Here is a 26,128-nt window from a genome sequence, read left to right as displayed (position 1 = left end):
CAGGGCAGACGGACAGCAATAGTCTCGGTATTATCATCGTGGGGCAGTGTGGCAAGAGAATAGGAAAAAAAATACATAAGATTCTCAGTAGACAAAAAATGCATACATATTATAGAGAACGTATATTGATGTCATGCTACAGAGAATATATATATATATATATATATATATATATATATATATATATATATATATATATATATATATATATATATATAGACATAGACTTTTTCACCTGCAGGGAGATTCATGCTACAGAGAATATATATACCTGCAGGAGACTCACGCTACAGAGAACTTATTTATAGATTATTTTTTCACCTGCAGTAGACTCACGCTACAGAGAACATATATATAGATTTTTTTTCACCTGCAGGAGACTCATGCTACAAAGAATATATATAATTTTGTTTTACCTGCAGGAGACTCAGACGTCCTATACGAGCCCGGAAAAGAATACAGGTACCAGTACCACGGCGAGGTCGTCACCAAGTCCAGAGCGACTCTGACACAGGAGTCTCGGATGACCGTCAGAGCCTACGTCATCATCACGGCCAGGACTCAGTGCGATCTGAAACTAAGCGTAAGATATGATTCGCAATCGTATTATTGCATTTTTGGAACCAGACATATATTCTATTTTTACTGTAGTTTTATATTCTAAATGTTTTTTTGTTCAGTCGCGTTATTTTAGATATGATTCGTAATCGTCTAATTATATTTTTGGAACTTGACATTTGTTGTTTTTGCTGTAAGTTTTGTGTTCTAAAAGCACTCTGTTCAATCGCGTTATTTTTCATGGTTTAATTCATTACAATTTGGGGAAACACTTTCAGTCGAAGTTATGGCTGTTCAATTTAGTGACAAACTCTGCGGGTATAGCATGCCCCATTTAACTTTCAACGTCATTTTATTATACAGTATATCTAAATGAACAAGAAAACGCATTATGAACAGGCGGTAACCATGTAACACATCAGTACACCGTCTTCCCGTTATAATATTCTCCAGGGAGTCACACGAAAAACAATCCAGTCGTTTCACAAAAGCACACACACACATATACTGTATATATATATATATATATATATATATATATATACTGTATATGTACATACATATACTGTATATATATGTGTGTGTGATTATGTAGGTGGGTGTGTACGAGGATAGTAACTGACCATTCCATACAACTTCTACAGGTAATGAACCTGGCTGTGGACGATGTGCCGACCCCGGATTCTCAGTGGTTCAGAGATGCAGTCGAAAAATATGACCTCCACTTCAGGTAAGGTCTAGGTTTTATATATAGGCCTTGCTTAAAGTCGCTGGCCCTCGAAATTCGAAGTTTTCAAGTGCAAATGCAGTTATCATAAATTTTATTTACTCAAGTTGGTATTTCAATATTGATAGTGTACATGTATTGATAAGGTCTCATGGCAATATACATATTTACATATATCCAATTTTTTAATAATATATATATATATATAAAATATACATAAGTATATATGTATATATTCAGATATAAATATATATATATATATATATATATATATATATATATATATATAAACAGAAATGTGTACTGATGTATATGTATATTACTGTAAAAACACTGGAAAGGTGTTATGAATCTTGTACCTTGAGGATGTTTATATAATTCAAGAAAGCACTTAGTGCATCAATCTTTATTTTACAGCTTCTACATACAAAAATATTCATATTTAATAATATCGTTCTCCTCCATATTGATTTTTTTCATTATCAGGGAGGTTGATTCAGTATGTATATGTATGCATGTATATATATATATATATATATATATATATATATATATATATATATATATATATATATATATGTATAATGAGAGAGATCATTTCTAACATGGTAATGGTAATGAGAGATGTTGCCTATTGGAAAAAGAGAGCCACTGTCGAAATTTACTAGAAGAAAAAACACACAAAGAAAAAAGAGAGAGAAAAAATAAGGATATTCTATCTATTTTGTCCCTGTCTCTTTTCAGCTACACCAACGGTATGGTCTCATACCTCTGCCCGCACGAAGAAGAAGAGGTAGTTGCCACAAACTTCAAGAGAGGTATCCTGTCAGCCATTCAGGCCAAGATGACCAACATGCAGAAAGCAGAGGCAGTTGTTTACGAGGTATTTTTCAGTTCCCTTGTTTTTTTCATAATTCGAATAGAATAGAATTTAGGCCAAAGGCCAAGCGCTGGGACCTATGAGGTCATTCAGCGCTGGAACGGAAATTGACAGTAAGAGAGGGTTTGAAAGGTGTAACAGGAGGAAAACCTCGCACTACGAAACATCTATTAGAGAGGGTGGAAAGTAAAATGGAGGGAAGAGAATATGAATGGAGGCACAGTAAAAGAAGTGAAGGGGGTTGCAGTTAGGGGCCGAAGGGACGCTGCAAAAAGCCTCAAGTAATGCCTACAGTGCACCGCGTGAGGTGCATTGACGGCACCGCCTCCTTACGGACTTCATAAGTCGAAGCACCATCTTGTGGTGCTTTTATAAAGTGAATTTATTTATAGCTTATCTTTTTTTAAGCGTCAGCAGGTCTGTTGCTAAGGTTATGTGTCATATATCAGGGATTTTTTAAATGCTTCTTCTGAATATTTAGTTCATGGATAATCGAATGCAATACTTCTGCTTTATTATAAGCAATGACATTTTCCATTAATGGATTACGAATAATAATAATAATAATCAGATTATTATAATAATGAAGTCACTCAGGAAAACACACCAGCAAGAAAAGTTGATTATCAAAGAATCTAAATAATTGCATTCTGCCTCCCAAATATATTTTGAAAATTATTTACTGACCTTAAGATATCCCCGCTTCTCTGTCTTTTAAGATTTCTTGAACATAAAATCCCTCTGTGAAGGTCTTTGACATTGAAGTTCTGCTCTCTTATTAAAGACTGCTAAAAATATAACTCGTATTTTAAGGGTCTCCTCTTCCCCAATTTTCTAAAAGCTCTCTTAACTTTAAACAATTTGGTAAAAAAACAACGTTCTGGGATCTAATAAACCCGTATATCTCTGTTCACCTGTTTTTCAAGAAATCTCTTGGGATATAGAATAGAATATTGACTTTAGGCCAAAGGGCAAGTGTTGGAACTCATCAGGTCATTCAGCGCTGAAACGGAAATTGACAGTAAAAGGTCTGAAAGGTGTAACAGGAGGAAAACCTCTCAGTTACACCTATAAAATGTTTGTTACGAGAGGGTGGGTAGCATGAGGGAAAGAAAGAAAATATGAATGGAGGTACAGTAAAAGGAATTTAAAGGGTGCAGCTAGTGGCCGAAAGGACGCTGCAAAGAGCCTTTAGTAAAGTCTACTATAGTATAGTACACCGCGTAAGGTATACTGACGACGGTACCCGCCCTAAGAAATAGAAATCTCTTAACCTAACATTACCTGTTTTAGGCCGAATTCTGGAATTAAATGAACAACTTTCCTCCTATTTCTGAAAAGTCTTTTGACCTGAGAACGGCCGTTGCTTTGACAGGCTGACGTCATCGGAGAGTGCGAGACGGAGTATCACCTGACGCAGCCCAGCGAACTCGTCATCAACAAGACTAAGAGCAACTGCCGTTACAACAACTACTTGCCGTACCTACCCTCGGAGCATTACTCCAGGAAAGAGCTCACCGGCCAGATTCCCTTCCAAACGTAAGTTGGTGCAGGATTTTTTTTTTTTTTTGTGGGAATGGATTTTGTGTACGTGTCAGATATAATTTTATTTTCAACAATAAGTCGTTTTCCCTCAAATATATACATGTACATGCATACATATAAATATATATACATATATATAAATATGCATATATATATATATATGAAATTTTTTTATCACACCGTGATTTTTATACAATCATGAAGCTACAAATGAATATCAGCGAATTACGCTACACTCAGTATATCTCCGTTGGAGGGTGTCATGAAGAATTTATATAATGATAAATGAATTAGAATCGAACTCCGCGACGATGGGATTCGCGACTCCGGTTGATTTAAACCCATTGAGCCATCAAGATGGCTCAATGGTTTACGTCAACCGGAGTCGCTGAATAGGCTTTCTTCGTCGTGGGTTCGTGTCCCCACGATTCCATTCATTTATCACTTATATAAATTCCTCTTCGGCGACAATTCTCCAACGGAGAATATACCGAGGTGTAATTTTGGGATATTGCTGATTATTTGTAGCTTCATGATTATATATATATATATATATATATATATATATATATATATAAATATTTATATTATATATATATATATATATATATTTACACATATTATATATATATATATATATATATATATATATATATATATATATATATATATATATATATATATGAGGAGAAACGACTTACTGTTGAAAATAAAATCATAACTTACATATATATATATATATATGTGTGTGTGTGTGTGTGTATGTGTATGTGTGTTGTGTGTGTGTGTATTGACAATGCAAGCCCTCGTGCGTAAACAAAACCATGCAACAGTTTCTTCTGCAAGTTCTCTTTCACCCCGTCAAATAACTTGTAATCCAAACATCTCTATTTAAAAAGAAAATCCTCAAAAGATTCTCCGACGCTTCCGCTTTCCTTAGGAGCAAGCAGAACTGCATGATGCACCTCCAAGACCGAGTCTGGAACCGGGTGGAATGCGTCGAGCAGATGGAGGTCAAGGAATTCAAGGATTTCTTCAAGGAGGACTCGAACTCCAACTCGAACCATGCCTTAGCCTCCGTGACCGTCACCACCACCCTCGCCCTCGAAGCGGGACCTGAGGATTCTCAGGAGGAGTTCGCGAAAGGTGAGAGAGAGAGAGAGAGAGAGAGAGAGAGAGAGAGAGAGAGAGAGAGAGAGAGAGAGAGAGAGAGAGAGGACGGGGCTAAAAGTAGAAATACGTCTCTCTCTCTCTCTCTCTCTCTATATATATATATATATATATATATATATATATATATATATATATATATATATATAATATATATATATATATATATATATATATATATATATAATACATATACGTAAATATATGTACCATATATATATATAAATATATATATACTATATATTATATATATATATATATATATATATATATATATATATATATTACATATATGTAAATATATTAATATATATATATATATATATATATATATATATATATATATATATATATATATATATACGTATAAATACATATATACTGTATGTATAGACAAGCGTGTGTAATAATTAAATCATAGCAACTCCCTTGTATCTACTTGCATCACAACATAATGACGAAGTACCTTCATCATCCGCCTCTTTGACGAGGCAAGTGTACATACTGCTGTGAACTAATATCTACGCTATTCAACTCATTCGCTCATTATGTCGAATATTCCTTCCAGATGGCGTCCGCAAGAGGAGAGAATCGCTGCGGATGGACCTAGAGGGAGCCTTCGACTCCGTCGACAAGAGAGAGTATCACGGGACTAACGTTCCTGAGCAGGTAGGAAGCGGGGGGCGGGGGGGTGGTGGTTAGGGGGCTGACGTGGATAATGTCAGGATAATATGTTGTCCCTGTTTGTTTTGGCTCATTTCGTCGTGTTCTGACACATGCAAAAACTGTCAGAGAGGTAGATTACTTTTATGAGTCAGTTCATTTTACAGCACTCCGGAGAGAGAGAGAGAGAGAGAGAGATCTTTTAATTCTGTCAATTCATGATGCTCAGAAAGGAGAGAGAGAGAGAGAGAGAGAGAGAGAGAGAGAGAGAAATTTACCAATGCATGATCCTTAGAAAGAAAGAGAGAGAGATGGATCGTTTGATTTTATCAATTCATGATGCTCAGAGAGAAAGAGAGAGACAGCGTTTAATTTTACCAATTAATGATTCTCAGAGAGAGAGAGAGAGAGAGAGAGAGAAATTTACCAATGCATGATCCTTAGAAAGAAAGAGAGAGAGATGGATCGTTTGATTTTATCAATTCATGATGCTCAGAGAGAAAGAGAGAGAGAGCGTTTAATTTTACCAATTAATGATTGAGAGAGAGAGAGAGAGAGAGAGAGAGAGAGAGAGAGAGAGAGAGAGAGATTGGTCATTTGATTTCACGAATTCATGATGCTCAGGGAGAGAGAAAGAGATATATATATATAGTGTTTAATTTTACCTATTAATGATACTCAGAGAGAGAGAGAGAGAGAGAGAGAGAGAGAGAGAGAGAGAAATGGCGTTTAATTTTACCAATTAATGATCCTCAGAGAGAGAGAGAGAGAGAGAGAGTTGGAGTTAGTCATTTGATTTTAAGGAATTTGCTGACATCAGAGAGAGAGAGAGAGAGATTGTTTAGTTTTATCAATTCATGATGCTCAGAAAGGAGAGAGAGAGAGATCTTTTAATTCTATCAATTCATGATGCTCAGAAAGGAAAGAGAAAGAGAGAGAGTCCTTTAGTTCATCGTAGTCAGAGTGAGAAAGGAAGGTATTTTCAGTATTTGAATCTTCTAATCTACAGTATGTTGCTTAAAAACAAAAGAAGCGAGAGCGAGAAAGAGAGAGAGTCTGAAATGGCATTTTCCAGCCAATGTCAAATTTCGAGTTAAGTTTCAACACTCTTCCAACTACTTTTTTATACATTAAATTGTAGCTCTAATATTTATTAATCAAATTAACAGTTCGACAGATGAGAAGTATACACAAGGGAATATTGTTAATATAAATGGACAGCTTGAACTATTGGAAAACTGGGTTTTAAGTAATATTTTTCTGTTACTTTAAATGTTTTCTTATGTAAACATCTTATTGCGATTTTCACTTATACTTCGACTAAGATCAATTAAATACATGATTACTGCCATATGCCTTCCAACAGTTACCAATAATTTTGCTATATCAAAATGTTAAGTCACAAATAACCCTTTAACATCGAAGTCACTACACCTTTGAGACTAACTTACACCCAAAGGGAATTGTAGTAAGAAAGCTCATTGAATATTCATACACATCTCGCATACCCATTCTGTGATTCCTAAAGTCTTCGTTTACTTCATAGGAGGCTCTTTCCTCTCATTTTTCTTTTCATTCTGGAGTCTTCTTTCCTTTCCTCTTCTTCTTTCTTCTTCTTCTACTTTTCAACTTCATTCTCCAATCTCTTTCCATCATTCTTACTTTTTCTTCATTCCGAGTAAATTTTCTTCTCCTTCTTCTTACTTACTTTTCTCTTCATTCTCGATTCTTCTCCTTTTTATTCTTGACTTTCCTATCATTCTCAAGTCCTCTTTCCTCTCCTTTTTCTTCTTCTTTACTTTCTCTTCGTTCTTGAGTCCTCTTTCCTCTCCTCTTTCTCCTTCTTTACTTTCTCTTCATTCTCGAGTCCTCTTTCTTCTCCTTGTTCTTACTTACTTTTCTCTTCATTCTCGATTCTTGTCCTTTTTATTCTTGACTTTTCTCTTCATTCTCGAGTCCTCTTCCCTCTCTTCTTCTTCTTTACTTTTGTCTTCATTCTCAAGTCCTCTGTCCTCTCCCATTTCTTCTTTATTTTTCTCTTCATTCGCCAGTCCTCTTTCCTCTTCTTTACTTTTCTCTTCATTCTCAAGTCCTCTGTCCTCTCCTACTTCTTTATTTTTCTCTTCATTCCCCAGTCCTCTTTCCTCTTCTTTACTTTTCTCTCCATTGTCAAGTCCTTGGTCATTTCCAGCTCCGAGTCGCCATAGAGTACCTCAAAGCCACTATGAACAGTGACTCCGGAATCATCGAGAAACGCTCCTCCGCCTTCTCACACGTCGTCACTCTGCTTGGTCAGCTGGAGGAAGACTCTGATATGGATGACATCTGGGAAACTTACTCCTCTCTGCAACAGACCAGGTAATCCACCTGTCGTTTTGTGTTTATAGGGGACGTTCTCTACAACAGTACGGTATGTAAAATTGAGGCCAGAGGCTAAGCATTAGGATCTAAGATGAGGTCATTCAGTGCTGAAAGGGGAATTGAGACTAGGAAGTTTTTCAAGGCGTAACGGGAGGAAAACCTCGCGGTTGCGCCATGAAACAACTGCTAGGAGAGAGTGGAAAGTAAGATGGCAGAAAGATATGAAGGAGGGCTGCAGTGTTGAGGAAAGGGGCTGCAGCTAGGGTGAAAGGATGCAAAGAACCTTGAGTAATGCCTACAGTGTACCTTAAGAGGTGCACTAACGGCACTTCCCCAAACGGGGGCGTTTTTTACAAGTTACTCTCGTTATTCATATACATTAGCTCAGTTAGTCTCAACAATTGGCTGTATCCACTTACTGTAACGTTTTCTTTTGAACAAGTCAAAATAATCATTTTATGTTGGGTGCAAACGCTGTTGATGGGCAAGTTTGGCGAGACCTCTAGGTCACACTTTCTAGACTCACTAAGGCTCGCCCGAAGAGGCGAAGTCGAAGTATCCCAAAGGGAAGGGATAGAAGATAAAAGGCAGAGAGCACTGCTGCTGGGGGCCGATGTTACGCTGCAAAGAACCCAAAGTCACATAATGGAATAAAGGTCATGACAAGCTACTTCGGTTGGTGGGCGGTTTAGATCAAGCAGGCCTTGTGCCAGAACGAGCCCTTACCATTATTAGCACGTAAATGTAGGAGAGTGTTTAAGGAATTGGAATGTAAGATTTAGGACAAAGGCCAAGCGCTGGTACCTATGAGATCATTCAGCGCAGAGAAGGGAACTTGAGAGTAAAAAGATTTTAATGGTGTAACAGGATGAAAACCTCGCGGTTGCACTGTGAAATAATTGTTAGGATAGGTTGCAAAGTAAAATGGAAGAAATAGAATATGAGCGAGGTAAGGTAAAAGGAATAAAATGGATTGCAGCTAGGGGCTGAAGGGACGCTGCAAAGAACCTTAAGTAATGCCTACAGTGCACCGCGTGAGGTGCGTTGACGGCACTACCTCCGTACGGGGGAGAAAGAGTTAAAGGGAATAAGAGTACTGGCGTGAAACCTCTGGATTCGGTCCCGCCAACCGAAACATGCCTCAGTGACAGGGAAGAAAGTGGGCGAGACTTAAGAAGCCTCAGAGGACAGATGTGGTGTAGGTGAGCCACTTAGCTTACGCGCACGCCATAAGCAGCAGTGCCGATGGACGAGGCTGCTGACAGATTCGTTTCAAAAAGCAATTTTTTATTCCAACAGGCAGTTCGTCCTGGACGCAGCCGTCCTCTGCGAGTCTCGTGCTTGCATGAAACTCCTGACGAGGCTGGCGGTGGAATCTCCCGAGTATTTCCCAGAGACCAGGGTCCTTGGGTGGCTGGTGGGCGTCCATTTCCATACGAAGTCTCACCCAGAATCCGTTAAATATCTGATGGTGAGTTTCTTAGTGGGTCCTCATTTGGTGCTTGTGAGTTGCTCTGCACTTGCATTGTAGTTGCCTTGCATCTCCTTGTTTAATTATTTGCGTCGGCGTATACTTGTTTAGGTTTATGCATCAGCTATAACTCGATTCACTTATCATTTGTTCCCATTATAAACATATGCTTTGAGTTCCCAAACACTTCTGTCATTATGACTTTTATTGTTTCATTTATCATACGTTTATATCAATCATATATATATATATATATATATATATATATATATATATATATATATAGTACCTGTATATATATATACAGTAGGCTCTACCATAATAATCTTGATTATAAAGACGAATTGTATTTGCCAAAAATATGTGCAGAGCTTAATATTATTAAAGCTTTGTCCATCCTTCTGTGGACTTGATCAAGTCTATAGAAGGATGACGAAAGCCTTAAGCTCTGTATAAATTTTTTACAAATACATTTCATCTTTACAATCAAGATTAATACTGTGGATACTGCTGTAGATCACTGAGAAGAACGATTCTGTGGTATTTTGTGATATATATATATATATATATATATATATATATATATATATATATATATATATATATATATATATATATATATATATATATTATATATATATATATATGTATATATATATATATATATATATATATATATATGTTATATTTAATTCTTTCTTTTTCCCATTTCCTAGAAGTAGCCTGAAAAACAACGCGGCTGTCGAGCACCAGACTGTGATGGCTGCCTCCAGTGTGGTGTATCATCTTTGCCAGCGGAATCCTTTCTTCACTTGCAGAGATCACGCCACGTGAGTTCAGCAAGTCTGCTTGTACCAGTCATTAAGAACAAAAATGATTGAGACCACCGAGGCTTTTCCTGTCTGTTTAGTACAAGTATTGTTTTTACTATGAATCCTAGAGTAGTTATTTACTTCACTGTCCATTCAGATAAACCCGGTTTGTTTTAAATTTGAGGGTCCCTAAAACAAAACTTTCCCAATAATTTCAAGGTTCTTTAAGAAAAAATACCTTTGTCTTTAATTTCAAGGACCCTTAAGACATTGAGAATCCTACTTCTATCGTTAACTTCAGGGGCTCTTCGGGACGGTTAACTACTTTGACCTTAATTCGAAGGACTCTCAAAATAAGTCACTGCCATTTTAGTTTTAGCTCCTTAAAACGAACTTCCTTTTACCCCTAGAAGGCATGATGTCTTGAATGAATCCCATTTACTTTTAATTCGAAGGCCAAGGAAACAAGTAATCCTTACGGCACTCAAGTTTAGAAACCTCATTTCCTTTAATTTGGAGGTCATTTAGGACTGCATTCCTTTAACCTTAATTTGGAGGACATTTAGGACTGCATTCCTTTAACCTTAATTTGAAGGTCATCTAGTACTGCATTCCTTTGCCCTTAATTTGAAGGATCATTTAGTACTGCATTCCTTAACCATTAATTTGAAGGTCATTTAGGACTGCATTCCTTTACCCTTAATTTGAAAGTCATTTAGGACTGCATTCCTTTACCCTTAATTTGAAGGTCATTCAGGACTGCATTTCTTTACCCTTAATTTGAAGGTCATTTAGGACTGCATTCCTTTACCCTTAATTTGAAGAGTCATTTAGGACTGCATTCTTTACCCCTTTAATTTGTTTGAAGTCATTCAGGACTGCATTCTTTACCCATAATTTGAAGGTCATTTTAGACTGCATTCCTTTGCCCTTAATTTTAGTCATTCAGGACTGCATTCCTTACCTTAATTTGAAAGTCATTTAGGACTGCATTCCTTACCCTTAATTTGAAGGTCATTCAGACTGCATTCCTTACCCTTAATTTGAAAGTCATTTAGGACTGCATTCCTTTACCCTTAATTTGAAGGTCATTCAGGACTGCATTCCTTGCCCTTAATTTGAGTCATTTAGGACTGCATTCCTTACCCTTAATTTGAAGGTCATTCAGACTGCATTCCTTTACCCTTAATTTGAAGGTCATTCAGGGCTGCATTCCTTTACTCCTTAATTTGAAAGTCATTTAGGACTGCATTCCTTACCCTTAATTTGAAGGTCATTCAGGACTGCATTCCTTAATTTAATTTGAAGGTCATTCAGACTGCATTCCTTTACCCTTAATTTGAAAGTCATTTAGGACTGCATTCTCACCCTTAATTTGAAGGTCATTCAGGACTGCATTCCTTTACTCCCTTAATTTGAAGGTCATTCAGGACTGCATTCCTTTACCCTTAATTTGAAGGTCATTCAGGGCTGCATTCCTTTACCCTTAATTTGAAAGTCATTTAGGACTGCATTCCTTTACCCTTAATTTGAAGGTCATTCAGGACTGCATTCCTTTACCCTTAATTTGAAGGTCATTCAGGACTGCATTCCTTTACCCTTAATTTGAAAGTCATTTAGGACTGCATTCCTTTACCCTTAATTTGAAGGTCATTCAGGACTGCATTTCCTTTACCCATAATTTGAAGATCATTTAGGACTGCATTCCTTTATCTAATTTGAAGGTCATTCAGGACTGCATTCCTTTACCCTTAATTTGAAGGTCATTTAGGATCGATTCCTTTACCCTTAATTTGAAGGTCATTTAGGACTGCATTCCTTTACCCTTAATTTGAAAGTCATTTAGGACTGCATTCCTTTACCCTTAATTTGAAGGTCATTCAGGACTGCATTCCTTTACCCTTAATTTGAAGGTCATTTAGGACTGCATTCCTTTACCCTTAATTTGAAAGTCATTTAGGACTGCATTCCTTTACCCTTAATTTGAAGGTCATTCAGGACTGCATTCCTTTACCCTTAATTTGAAGGTCATTTAGGACTGCATTCCTTTACCCTTAATTTGAAGGTCATTTAGGACTGCATTCCTTTACCCTTAATTTGAAAGTCATTTAGACTGCATTCTTACCCTTTAATTTGAAAGTCATTTAGACTGCATTCCTTTACCCTTAATTTGAAGGTCATTCAGGACTGCACTCCTTTACCCTTAATTTGAAGGTCATTTAGGACTGAATTCCTTTACCCTTGACTTCGAGAGACCTTCAAAACAAGATCCCCTTAACTTTTTAATTTCAAGGACCCTCAAAGGTAAGAGTCCCTTTCGACCTGAATATCAAGGTCCCTCGAATGACCGAGAAAAATCCCTTGAACAATTCAGTACAATGGTCCCTGAAAACGAGTCCCCTTTGCCTTCAGGCCTCTTCTGGACTACGCCGTGGAGAAGATAGGCGATTCCTGTGGCTACGGAGGATCGGAAGAGGAACTCCTCCACGTCAAACATGCTCTGAGGGCGCTCTCCAACGCCGGTGTCCTGCCTGAGGGCCACGTCATCGAGAGATGTTACAAGGTACAGTTACGTATTCAGTAGAGCTTCCTGACCGGCGTAATTTCCACAGGGATGAAAAGTAATCCCAAACTCTACATCAACTTGAAACCAGAACAAAAACCCCACATGAAGGTCACAAAAGCTTGACAAACATAGGAAGGGAGACGTCTACAAGAACAATAACAAAACACCCTTTTTTCTTCTTCTTTTCAGAATAAGCTGATGAAACCCGAGATAAGGGTGGCCGCTTTTGAAACCTACAGACGAGTCAACTGCCGTCATCTTGATCTCGAAACGCCATGGCAGGTAAAGGACCTGTTCTTAAATGCCTGGATTTGTCGATGTTTACATACATGCATGCATAAATTTCTGACTCATATGCACAAAACTCGAAAATAATCGGACTCTAGCAACATCTGGGTTACTACCCCGTAACTGGGTAGTGCCGTCAGTGCACCTCACGGGGTGCACTGTAGGCATTACTAAAGGTTCTTTGCAGCGTCCCTTCGGCCCCTAACGCCAACCACTTTCATTCCTTAATTGTACCTCCATTCATATTATCTTTCTTCCATCTTGCTATCCACCCTCTCCTAACAAATATTTCATAATGTAACTGCGAGGTTTTCCTCCTGTTACACCTTTCAAACCTACCTACTCTCAAAATTTCCTTTACAGCGCTGAATGATCTCATAGGTCCCAGTGCTTGGCCTTTGGCCTGAACTCTGTATTCCATTCCATCTGGGTTACTTATTATCTGTCTCTCTCTCTCACTCAAACCTCACTTCCTGATCTCTTCACTGAATAACAGAGCTCTTTCAGCAACAGTTTCATGAAAGCAAAACAACTGGATCTCTTTCAGATCCTTGACGACGCCGACGATGAAGTGGAAGTCCGCATCGCGGCTTATCTTTCCTTGGTCAGGTGTGCCCCTGAGACGCCTAAGTTCTTCACCCGCGTCAAGAATCTCCTACACAAAGAAGAGGTTAATCAAGGTAAAATGCTATATAAGAAACATGATTTTTTACTTTGCCTGACTCTCCTGACAAATGTGCTTTTTCACTGAACTTATCATGAAATTGCGAGCGCCATGGGCTACATGACTGAAACCAGATTTTCAGAGGAATATAGTAAACCCTGTGAAATATTCAAGTTTCACGTAAAGAATAAGAATAAAAACAAGGTAACTTAGCCAGGCCCCCTGGTGGAGCACTGAGAGTACCAAGTGTCACACAAGTGCGTTTTCGGTCATATCTTGCCGCCAATATTTATGCCATATAGCCAACACTGGCTTGCCAATTCAAGTCTTGTGTTTTTACTGGCAAACCCTCTGACAAGTAGCCAGAAAAATTTAAGCAAAATTGAAGTCTCTTGTGCTCATTCTCACGTTACACTGCCTTAATAAACATAAACTACAAAAACTGATTCAATTTTGCACAAATTTAGGGAAGTTACTGACTACTTTGCACAAATTTTTGGAGGCTAGATGCTAAAAGGTGTCAGAAGCTGCCGTCAAGACATACCACTTCAACGAACATGAGTGACTTGGTTTTCTAACGTTTATTTTTTGTACTCGGAACAAATAATGTGAGAAGGCACATTTGCGCGACGCTGCCTAAACAAACATGAGCCCTCAGCTTTGCACAAATTTAGAAAAATTACTGGCTAATTGGCACTAAGTTGGAAGGCTAGCTAGGAACAGTTACCAGAAATGTTTGTGTGACACTGGTTTAGCAATCATTAGTGAGTTTAATTTTTCAAAAATGTAGATAAATTGTTGACTATCTGGCACTAACATTGGAGTCTAGATGCTGCAAAACGTCAGAACACGTGCCCATGTGACACCACTTTAGCAAACATCAGTGAATTCACTTTGCAGATACAGACTTTTACTATTACCTCCTCAACACAAACTTTGAAGGCTAGATAGATGCTGAAGGACTCAGACAGCTCGTTTGCGCGACTCCACTTTTAACCACCATCCGCGACTTCCATTTTGAACAAAATTAGAATAATTAATGACTGATTGGCATTAACTTTAGAGGCTGCATGTTAAAAGCTACCAGAAAACGCGGCCACTTGACATCGTCTCTAGCCATAGTAACGGTATGAGTTACGGAAGACATGTCAGTGTTGTACATAATTACTTTTATTTGATCAATCTGATAGAGAATTGAAAGAATATTTTTGTTTTATTTTATTTGGCCTAAATAGCAGACTGTCGAGTTTCTTCTTTACGTGAGAAACAACTTCACAAGAAAATAAAATAAAAAGAGGGAACTTTGTTCACGGTGTATAATCACTTCTACGTAAATAATCTATTAAAATAAAAAAATTAAGCATAATCACATCTCAAAATAGAAAAAAATAAAATCAAACTAAACCGTATATATCCATTGCATTATGTTCTCTACAAAACCAAGAGTTCAATGCAACTGACGTCAAGCAGTCACATGTCAACGGCCATGGGTCTTTAAGAGCCCAGTAAAATAAAGAAAGACACTGACAACTTTTCTAGACGACTTGCCCTTTGAGCTAAGGCCGATATGTTTCTTTGGTTCCATTCTCGGGTTGGTTATACGGAAAATTTGGCCATTCACTGACTATCACGTTAAATATCAGATTAAATGTTAAGTTGCCTGGTATCCAGTTCATTAACATCAATGCATTCAATAACACAGGGACTGTCCAGGTACTAAACACCCTAAACTTCCGCGCACAATAGTTACGACACCATGGACATAACTAGGGCTTCAGTCAGGAAAGGAACCGAACATTCATGCTCACACAAATTTTAAGATCACTCATGCAGTTTCAATGGTTTTCATTTAAAGAAGTCGCTGCAAGATTTTTTTATTATCGTAAATTGGCATGTAGTAGGTACATTCCTGAACTTTTATGATTATCATGACCCAGTCGTTTCTACTTGCCAAAATTTATGATTCTGGGTTGCTTGACTCTACCTCCTGCCCAATCCAGGCTATGCCCATGACTTTAGCTAATCGTTCAATAAACACAGGTTAAGGTACATTAAGCTGTGTTGAACAGTGATGGCTTAAAACACACTCACACAAAATGATAAACAGCCTGAAAAATACCAAAAAACTAGAAATGATTATTTACATTTAATCTAATATCCTAGGTTTCGCTGTCATTCCAATCATATGTGCACATTTTCCTTAGCGATTTTTCATTGGGAAAAATCTGCCCTACAGAAATTAACGATTACCATTTCAACCAAGACCCACAGGATATACTCTAAATCTTTATTCCTTTTTCAACAGTTGGAGGGTACATCTGGACCCACGTGAACAACCTGGCTGAGAAGCCTGGCGGCAGCTCACGCAGCCGGGAGCTTTCCCAGTTGGCCAACCACCACACCCTGAGAGCCAAATTCGGCACCAACGCTTTCCGAACTTCTAGAAATTATCGCTGGGCACAGTTTAGTGAAATGGTATGTGTTTGACACCCCTGGCTTTCCGTCTATACGGCCACCAGTCTCTCGATCTACATGTGCATTTGTTACATTAATCGACAGCTGAACCAAATTTTTTAGGGCCGCTTTTTCTGTTAGCAGTCTTCTGGGAATAAGTTTTTTAAGCTTTTCTGAAATTCTGAAGTCACTGTCCTCAATGCCTGCCTGCATTTTATGTCATAATTATTTTAGCCTTCATGAATGACAGATTCTTCGAATGGCTTTACTTATATTTCATTCAAGGCAATATAGATTTATTACATTATGGTTTCTGATTCCTGAAACCAATAACTTGGCTAGCAAGAAATATTGGCCTTCAATTTGTAAGAAAAATCAGCATCCGTGCTGTAAGACAAGCCGCTTTTAATGTGGTTGGTTAAACCACACTTCAGTTGTTACGATACATTACCAGTTATTTGATAAAGCAAATAATTCTTCATTTAGTAACACAAAACACCCTTCAAAATTACCTTTCATTTGGAAAAGCTAGTTTCTTCGTTTGGCATAACTCAGAATTCATATTAGTAAGAAAAACTATTTTTAATTTTATAGGACAAACTAACGTTCATCTACGAAGGCAAATCACTCTTAATCAGGTAGAATAAATCCCTGACTTCACTGGACTGGATAAATCACTGAATTCCTTTTGATTCCAGCTGAATATCGGCGCCAGCTTAGACAGCGACCTCATCTTCACGCCTCAGTCCTACTTCCCCCGAATGGAACACCACAAATTCCAGGTCGATTTCCTGGAAAACAGCATCGAGGCCTTCGAGATCATAGGAGAATTCGAGAACATGGAAGATATTCTGCAAGAGCTCCTCAACAAGGGTAAATACTTCGAGAATGAGGAAATCAACAAGGTGCTGGAAACCATCAGGCCCAAGAGAGACATTCGTGACGACAAGATCCAGAAATTCCAGGAAATGTATGATGAATCCAGGACTGCGAACGAGGTAGCCGAAGGAGGAGAAGAAGAACCACCGAAGCCCAAGGCGATCGTCCATTTCAGGCTGTTCGGCAGCGAGATCTTTTACCAAGACATGTTCAGTGGTAATCTGTGGGAGTTCTTGCAGCAAGTCATGCGGGAGAAGCCAAACCCAAGGTCCTTCCAGGTAAGACTTTTATACACATATTTATGTACACACATACAAAGATACACACACACACACACACACACACACACATATATATATATATATATATATATATATATATATATATATATATATATATATATATATATATATATATATATATATAAGGACAAATCCATGAAGGAAAGAGAAGCACTGGAGTGCTGCAAGGCCTTCTGACCTATAGTCCTTCACCTGCTGCTAAGCAAAGGACTACACGTTAAAAGGCCTTGCAGCACTCCATTGTTTCTCTTTCCTTCGTGGATTTTGTCTTTATTTATATATACACCACGTTCCATATTTTCGTGATTTAGTTATACACATACATTCATATACTGTATATATATATATATATATACATATATATATATATATATATATATATATATATATATATATATATATATATATATATATATGTGTGTGTGTGTGTGTGTGTGTGTGTGTCAAGCAGGCAATATATATATACACACACATGGCTGACGTGGTTCACCTGGTAGTGTGCTGAGCAATAATAAAGGCCATGGTTTGTGTCCAGCCTGCCGCTACGAGTCAACCAAGCTGTGAAAAAGGCATGGTGCTAGCAACCTTACTTCTGAGATCTCACTAAGACTCAGAGGGTGCTATCCTTCCAGTGCCACCTGTCTATGTACACTATCATATGCCTTTTCTGGATCGGTAAAGACCATAGGATCTGTATCTCTCCATTACCTTGCATATAGAAAATATTCCATCAAATTCTGATTCATAAATCCAAGTTGCTTTCTTCCAATTCTGACCTCTGCTTAAGTCCTCCACCTATAATTTTCCTTCAAATATTTTGTGGGTATGCCCCAGTAAAGATAATTACGGGAAAGGAAATTACACCAGAAAAAAAGAGATTGAACAACTGATACCTAATCTAAAGAGAGAGGAGGCGTCCCCTTACACCAAGTAATGGAGAAGTGCAGAGAAGGAGAGGGCCCTTCATATGGCTTTTGTTGACCTAAAATAAGCATAGTGATTGAGTACTTCGACAGGAAGTGCAGATAAGCTTGAGGGGACAGGAGGTACCAGAAAAATACATGACATTAATTAGTAAAATATATAGAAATGTAACAGCCACCATGGGAGGCACTGCAGGGATGACTACTAGTAGCTTCCTGGTCAGGGTAGAACTGCACCAGGGGTCAGCGCTGAGCCCCTCCTGTTCAATGTCATTTTGGATGTAAGGGAGGGATCCCCCCACCCCTCTTGGTGTTAGATGACATTGTTTTGATTGCAGAAACTAAAAAGGAGATAGGGAAAAATCTAGATAGGTGGAGATATGTTAGAGTTGAACAAAGACTGAATAAATGAAAATTAAGCTGGGAGAAGTAAACATCAAGAAAGTGTCTGAGCTCGATAATAGATGCGGTGAGTGATGTAGTCAAAGAGGTTAACCATCAGATCCAAGCTGGGTGGAATAATTGGAGGTGGTTATTAGGTATACTCTGCAATAATAGAGTTCCTGTTAGGCTGAAGGGCAAGGTGCATAAGGTAGTGGTAAGACCTGCCATGTTCCGTGGACTGGAAGTAGCACCACTGAAGAAAATGTACAAAAGTTAGGTGTGGCAGAAATGAGGATACTCAAATGGATAAGTGGAGTGAAGAGAAGAGATATGAAAGAAATTAATGCATAAGAGGACCAGCAAAACTCACTGAAGTGTCAAAATAAAGTCCAGGAGTCAAGGCTGAGATAGCGTAGGCACCGAAAGATGGGATAGGGGAGAATGCTGATGAGTGGCATGTTGCGAAAGAGATCATGGAAATGGAAATGCTAGGGACACGAATGATAGAAATGCCTAAGAGATGGAGACACTGGAATTGAGAGGATATGAGAGACACGGCAATATACGAAGAGAGGACAAGGTTCATCAAAAATAGCGCCCCCAAATGTTTGTGTGTGTGTGTGGTGTGTGAATAAAAATTATACTTATCAACAAGAGGTTTCTGTTCTAAGTTTTATATATGTCCAGAGGAGCAGGAACTACTTATTGGAAGGTACTTGATTTCTGTAATGTTAGCCAATGAACATTCAATTATTCTTTTTATCAGAATTACAGTGTTAGTTCCTGTCCAATTAAGAATTACACAAATATACTATACAAGGCCAAATGCCAGAAAAAGCATGATGGTTAGCTATTGCAACAAAGTAGAATAGTTGGGTAAGAGGTAAAGCACTAATTAAACTTGTTTTACCAGAAGGGATATTTTTTATTTACTAATCATGATTAACCATATCAAATATCTGCCACAGTGAGATTCAGATTTGCTTGTCAGGTATGTCTGTAACAAACTGGCTAGACTTTCTGTATTTCCGGTGCCTTGAGATTCTTTCACTGTTTTACCCACATTGCAGTTCCTTTAGTTATCTTGAAATGAGCTTTTCTGACGCCCAGTGGAGATGATGCCTTACCTGTGATTTCCACATTGCAGATTCTCCAGCAAGAATTAATGAGCCCGACTATTCTCGGATTCCCTCTGAGATTACACCTCAATGCCACCGGAAGCATGAATTACGTGGACACAACAGAATTTTCCGCAACCTCCTTATTAGACATACAACTAGAAGGACAGATCACAACGTCAACAGTGCTTGCCATGGACGAAACGCTCATGATTGATGGTTATGGTTCCACCAGTGGGGTCAGGAGACGCTCGACACATATCTCCAGTGCTGACTTTGGATTGAAAGTAGACATGCAGAATGGAAAGTTGGCAGACTTCCAATTCAACGTACCAAATCAGGAACTGGCACGCGTGACCTCATCAGTGAAGGTGGCGCTGTACGAGAACCACAGGCAGGACTGGAATGAAGCAGAGTATGAGGGGGCACATGAGAAATATGAATATTGCTCGCCTGATGATACGAGAAGGATTACTGGACTTGAGTATTGTGGCTCATCCGAACGGGCGCTCCTCTACACGGATTCCGAAGAGTCCATTCCAGGTGATGTGTACAGCGCTGAATACACCCTGACGAAAGCTGACACCTTTGATTATTACCAACTCCTCTACAAGAACGAGAAGAAGGATTATGAGCTCACCTTTGACACTCCAGGATCCTCTGTTGACAGGAAGGTCAGTTTACAGGTCCGCTTGAGACCTGGTAAAGCGAAGGGAACCTTAGCAATCCCAGGGAAATCTTACGACGTTGAGGGCAGCTACGAAAACACAGCGGCCCTGAAGAAGTTCGCCGTCCAGTACACGGAAGACTCTGTATCCCAAGGAAACTTCGAGATCACCGTCCCCGTGACAACCGATGAAACAGGTTTCACGGTAACACCAAAGATCGCTTTGAATCTGGACAGTTTCTTTGATTTCGACTTTGGAGGAACACTCAAGAAGGGCACTGGCCAGTTTCTTCTGGAAGGTCATGCAACATGCAGTCAGATGGAAAATCCTCTGGATTTCAAAGGTTAGTTAAAAATTTTTGCAAGTGATTTTCAATACAAATATATATATATATATATATATATATATATATATATATATATATATATATATATATATATATGTGTGTGTGTGTGTGTGTGTGTGTGTGTGTGTGTGTAGGTGTGTGTGTGTGGTGCATTAGTATAATACCACAATGCCTTTAACATCTCGATTCCGCACTTTTTGGATACACTTGTCAATCACAAAGCTTTCCAGATCCATGTGCAAACGATTCCACACTTGGCTACGATGGTGAAGATAGGTCTATTCAGCTCTAATAAATGTATGAGCGACAGTAGACATTTATCCTTCTTGTGGTCAGGCCGCCTATGCAACCACGTTCTGTACGCCGGGTGCGGGTTTGAATCTTCCTACGTAATTCAGATTTGTAATATCAAGCGTACCCAAAAAGTGCGACTAACTCGAGAAGTTAAGAAGGCACTGTGGCTATTGCAATTACACACACATTATATTATATATATATATATATATATATATATATATATATATATATATATATATATATATATATATATATATACATACATATATATATATATATATACACATATATATATATATATGTATATGTATATATATATATATATATATATATATATATATATATATATATATATATATATATAGTGTGTACATGTGCATGTAGAGTTAGAGAAAAAGAGGGAGTTATGGCAAAAGTGCAAATTTATTTGTTGGTCTTGATGTTCATCCAATAAAAATAGTGAAATAGCCACTGAACATTAGTTTATCCTGACCTCCAGCCTCGTGGGAAGCCACCAACGATCAGCACAAAATCGAGGGAAACGTGGCGATCGGCGAAGTGTTCGGCTCCACATCCGGGACCCTGTTTTTGAACGGTGAGAAGACGCTTGTCCAGATCGACTCGGAGTACGGCATGAGTCGCGACCAACCGAACACGCTCGCCTTCACCTTCGACAAAACGCTGCTTGTGGAGGCGGCGGGTGTCAGGCACACCGGTTACCTGTCGGTTGAGGTAGGATGAATTCTCTGCTGATACTGTTCGTTTTAACAAATCCACACCTGTACTGTTCACTGAATGTTCTTTAACTTGGTTGCAAAGGCATTTAACTATGAATTCAGCCCCAGGGAGTCTCAACTTGACCATATTCTTGTCCTTTCTGGATCAGAAGCCAAGGGAAATTTGAGCGCGTTTGAATGCTACTTATTTCTTTTTTTTTATTCTTCTCTTTTAGTCGAGCGTCGGAAACACGAACGTAGAGCTGGAATACGACTATGGCTCAGACCACGCAATCATGGACACGAATGTGACAGTCGTTGGCACTGAGGTAATTAATGAGAACACTCTAATAGACATGATAATAGTTCATGCCTTCTATTAATGTACATATAAATAATATATATATATATATATATATATATATATATATATATATTATATTATATATATATATATTATACATATATATAATATATATACACATATATATAATACATATATAATGTAATATATACATTTATTTATATGTAATATATATATATATATATTATATATGTATGGAAGTACGTATATATGTATACATGTGTGTGCACATATACATACATGCATAACTGTATATGTATATATATATACATATACATACACACTTTAATATAATACATATCACTCCTTTATTTACTTGTTCCTCCAGGTGACATCGAAAGTTATCGTCAAGAATGAAGCCACGGAAAAGGAGAGAGACTTTGAGGTCACCCTGAGTTTCGCCAGCCCCCAGCTTGATGTGAACTACCTCGGTCAGGCAATTTACAAGGTCTGTAACAGAATATTTCCAATGACTCTTTGATTATGGTTGATTACTGGTCATTTTTCTGTTTTTTTTTTTTTTTTTTTTTTTCATTTCATTAATTTCTTAAATCAGTTTTTTATATCCTTTTTTTTGGGGGAGGTCCTTTACTTTCGTCTTTTGTTAAATATCATTCATGTCCGTTTTCACCTTTTGTCTATTCAATAATCTGGCGCCACATAATGGTAATACATCAAGATTATCACAAAATACTACTGAGGTTTTTAACTAATCAGTTGGTTTTTAGTATTTTATCACGCAGTTAACCACAAACATCACGGTTAACTGAGGTTTGTGATAATCTGCATTTGACCACAAACATCACAATTAGGGGGCATTGTGACATGACACAGAAGTGAATCTGAAGTCATATCACGGAGTCCCTCCATATGCTAACAGGTATAGAGTAAAATGACTAAAAGACGGGACGATGGCGGTTTAACTATTTCAGATCCCCGTGGGGGGTAGCGCTGTCAGTGCACCTTACGTGGTGCACTGTAGGTATTACTTAAGAGTCTTTATAGCGTCCCTTCGGCCCCTAGCTGCAGCCTCTTTCATTCCTTTTACTGTACCCCCGTTCATATTCTCTTTCTCCCAACTGACTTTCCACCCTCTCTAACAATTGTTTCATAGTGTAACTGCCAGTTTTTCCTCTTGTCTCACCTTTCAAACCGCCTTACTGTCAATTTCCCTTTCGGCGCTGAATGACCTCATAGGTCCCAGCGCTTGCCCTTTGGCCTCAATTCTAAATTCTATCTATCCAACCATTTCAGATATCCGACAACGCCTTCCTCGGGGAGGTCGAGGTCAGCCTCGGCGCGGACGTGAACACGAAGCTCTCGGCCAGCTACCTGTACGAAGTGGACCCCTTGCACCTGCAAGGAGGTTTCCATTTCCACCTGAACGACTTCGTGGTGCAGTTCGTCCACGAGATCGACTTCAGCCAGCCTGGGATGATGCTCATCACTGTGAGTACACGGTGGACTCATTTCTGGGGCCTACTCCCGGCCTCTTTCGGGAATAACCAGGTTGACTTCTCAAATGACACTAATTCAGAAAGATGGCTACTAAAAGAGATGCATACGCCTGTTCTTTCATGGAATGGTCGGTCAAATGTGATATGAATATACATTTACACACTTGATTTTTAGGAGAAAAATTATACATTTTCAGTCTACTTAGTGGTTGGGGAGTGAACTCGTAAATGGACTTGCAGAAAGATAGTTACTAAAAGAGATGCATACGCCTGTTCTTTCATGGAATGGTCGGTCAAATGCGATATGAATGTACGTTTACATACTTGATTTTTAGGAGAAAAAAATATACATTTTCAGTCTACGTAGTGGTTGGGGAGTGAACTCGTAAATGGACTTGCAGGAAGATAGTTACTAAAAGATATGGATACGCCAGTTCTTTCATGGAATGGTCGGTCAAATGTGATATACATATACGTTTACGTACTTGATTTTTAGGAGAAAAAATTATACATTTTCAGTCTACGTAGTGACTGGGGAGTGAACTCGTAAATGAACTTACAGAAAGATAGTTACTAAAAGAGAAACACACGACTGTTCTTTCATAGACTGGTCAGTCACATGTGATATGAACGTACTTTTACATATTTGATTTTATGGAGAAAATTATACATTTTCATTCTACACAGAGGTTGACCACCTTGACTTGGTTATGCCTTGATGTGAAACCTCTTTTATTTATAGAAAACATTGGAATCTTTTTTTTATTGAGAAAATACATTTCAAGTCAATCCCTCCATACCCTTTGAGCCTTCCAGTCGACCACTTAGTAGTCAATTAAAGTCAGAAATATCAAAGATATTCTCAAGTAACTGCTATTCCTTCCTTTTCAAGTCAAGTGACGTCATAGGCCCAGCTGCCGGCATACTTCAGGTGGAGGCCTTTTACGACAAGATGGCGCCCTTCAACGCCTCCTTCGACGTCCACGCCGGATATGGCAACGATCAGTTCGGCCTGAAGGCCTCCACATCCTCCAACGAAGACTGGAGCCAGTTTGAAGGATCTACGGAGGTAAGCTGTTGGGAGCGCTTTCTCTCTTCTTCTTTCGTTAATGTCTTCATTTTCCTGCGCCGATTTCTTCATTTGTTTCTCATTGCTGTCATTCATGAGTTGCCTTCTTCGTCTTTCCTTGCGTTGACTTATCTTTAATTAACTTTTCTGCCTTATTTAGTTTTCTTCTTGGTACTTGTCATATGGGCCCTTTATATAATGCTTCAGTATTACACAATATCCCCATAAATCTACCTGCTGACTCATCATCAGCTACTGCCTGGCTCACACTGGTCCTAACGTTGGTGCAATCGCATGAAGTGTGCGGGTGTAGTCCCTTATCATTAACGTTTCTTTTTTTCAGGCAATCTGGTTCGACTGGTCCTACACTATTCAACACGAGGTCGAGTGGGGAGAGCACAAAAAGAATTTCCTCTTCACTTGCCAAGAAGGAAACACCCTCAATGTCTTCTTAGAGGTAAAGTTTGGTCGCTTCAACCACAATTTGTTTCCTTGTAACGTGGAAATTCTTTCCTCTTTATCTGGTCCCGAATTTATGTGTTCAATCCGTTGTTTGATTCAGAGGAGATGGACTCTTTAATCGGTGAGACGGACGTTCATCTTATTTGAGCTTTGCTGTTAACTGGGTATTTCCTTTAAAAATAAGTTAAGTATACCTTAGTTTAACCAGACCACTAAGCTGATTAACAGCTCTCCTAGGGCTGGCCCGAAGGATTAGACTTATCTTGCGTGGCTAAGAACCAATTAGTTACCTAGCGACGGGACCTACAGCTTATTGTGGAATCCGAACCACATTATACCGAGAAATTAACTTCTATCACCAGAAATAAATTCTTCTAATTCTTCATTGGCCGGTCGGAGACTCGAACTCGGGACTAGCAGAGTGCTAACCGAGAACTCTACCGACTTTCCCAACGAGGAACTTGGGTATTTCTTAAATTGGGCATTTGTTTCAAGTGGGGATTTATTTCAACTGGGCGTATCTATCAGGTAGGAATTTCCTGTAATCGTGGATTTCTTTATCTTGGGATTTATTTTAAACTGGGCATCAATTTTACCTGGGCATTCTTCCTCGTACCCTGGAGGCTGTTCGTCATAAAGTGCTTGCACAATGTCATCCAAGTCTTACAGCAACAATAATTACTCAAACTGTTTAGTGTCATGAAATATTTTCAAGAAAGTAAGCTGGATATCTTTTCAACGTGTCTTCTCTTTCGTGATGTAACGTTATTGGACGAAAACCTATGAATTTCAGTTCATTCTCTCATAAGCTTTCAATAAGAACTGTATAATCTACTCCAGGACTTCAGCATGAAATTTATAACATAAGTATAACTGTTCGTTGGAAAATTATACAATTTTAAAAAAGTACATTTACAAAAATATGATTCAAAATAGCATCACTTTTCACCGTAAATGAGAATCACAATGTTTTGTTCAGCAACA

General features: G+C 38.4%; 1 protein-coding gene across 1 annotated transcript in view; it reads left to right on the top strand.

The window, feature by feature from the left end:
• LOC136851027 (uncharacterized) overlaps positions 1-26,128 on the top strand; it is a 77,515-nt gene that overhangs the window by 14,442 nt on the left and 36,945 nt on the right. The window contains exons 4-24 of the mRNA XM_067125001.1: positions 423-583; positions 1,203-1,288; positions 2,030-2,168; positions 3,541-3,704; positions 4,651-4,856; positions 5,449-5,549; positions 7,735-7,901; positions 9,204-9,431; positions 10,092-10,205; positions 12,600-12,750; positions 12,943-13,035; positions 13,589-13,721; positions 16,011-16,180; positions 16,858-17,316; positions 19,795-20,776; positions 21,576-21,808; positions 22,029-22,121; positions 22,485-22,604; positions 23,411-23,605; positions 24,506-24,682; positions 25,026-25,139. Of these exons, the coding sequence (XP_066981102.1) occupies positions 423-583; positions 1,203-1,288; positions 2,030-2,168; positions 3,541-3,704; positions 4,651-4,856; positions 5,449-5,549; positions 7,735-7,901; positions 9,204-9,431; positions 10,092-10,205; positions 12,600-12,750; positions 12,943-13,035; positions 13,589-13,721; positions 16,011-16,180; positions 16,858-17,316; positions 19,795-20,776; positions 21,576-21,808; positions 22,029-22,121; positions 22,485-22,604; positions 23,411-23,605; positions 24,506-24,682; positions 25,026-25,139 (4,286 nt within the window). The remainder of the gene's footprint in view (positions 1-422; positions 584-1,202; positions 1,289-2,029; positions 2,169-3,540; positions 3,705-4,650; positions 4,857-5,448; positions 5,550-7,734; positions 7,902-9,203; positions 9,432-10,091; positions 10,206-12,599; positions 12,751-12,942; positions 13,036-13,588; positions 13,722-16,010; positions 16,181-16,857; positions 17,317-19,794; positions 20,777-21,575; positions 21,809-22,028; positions 22,122-22,484; positions 22,605-23,410; positions 23,606-24,505; positions 24,683-25,025; positions 25,140-26,128) is intronic.

This window comes from Macrobrachium rosenbergii, chromosome 23, assembly GCF_040412425.1.
Source record: "Macrobrachium rosenbergii isolate ZJJX-2024 chromosome 23, ASM4041242v1, whole genome shotgun sequence".
Classification (NCBI taxonomy): domain Eukaryota; kingdom Metazoa; phylum Arthropoda; class Malacostraca; order Decapoda; family Palaemonidae; genus Macrobrachium; species Macrobrachium rosenbergii.
This window is presented reverse-complemented; position numbering and strand designations above follow the sequence as displayed.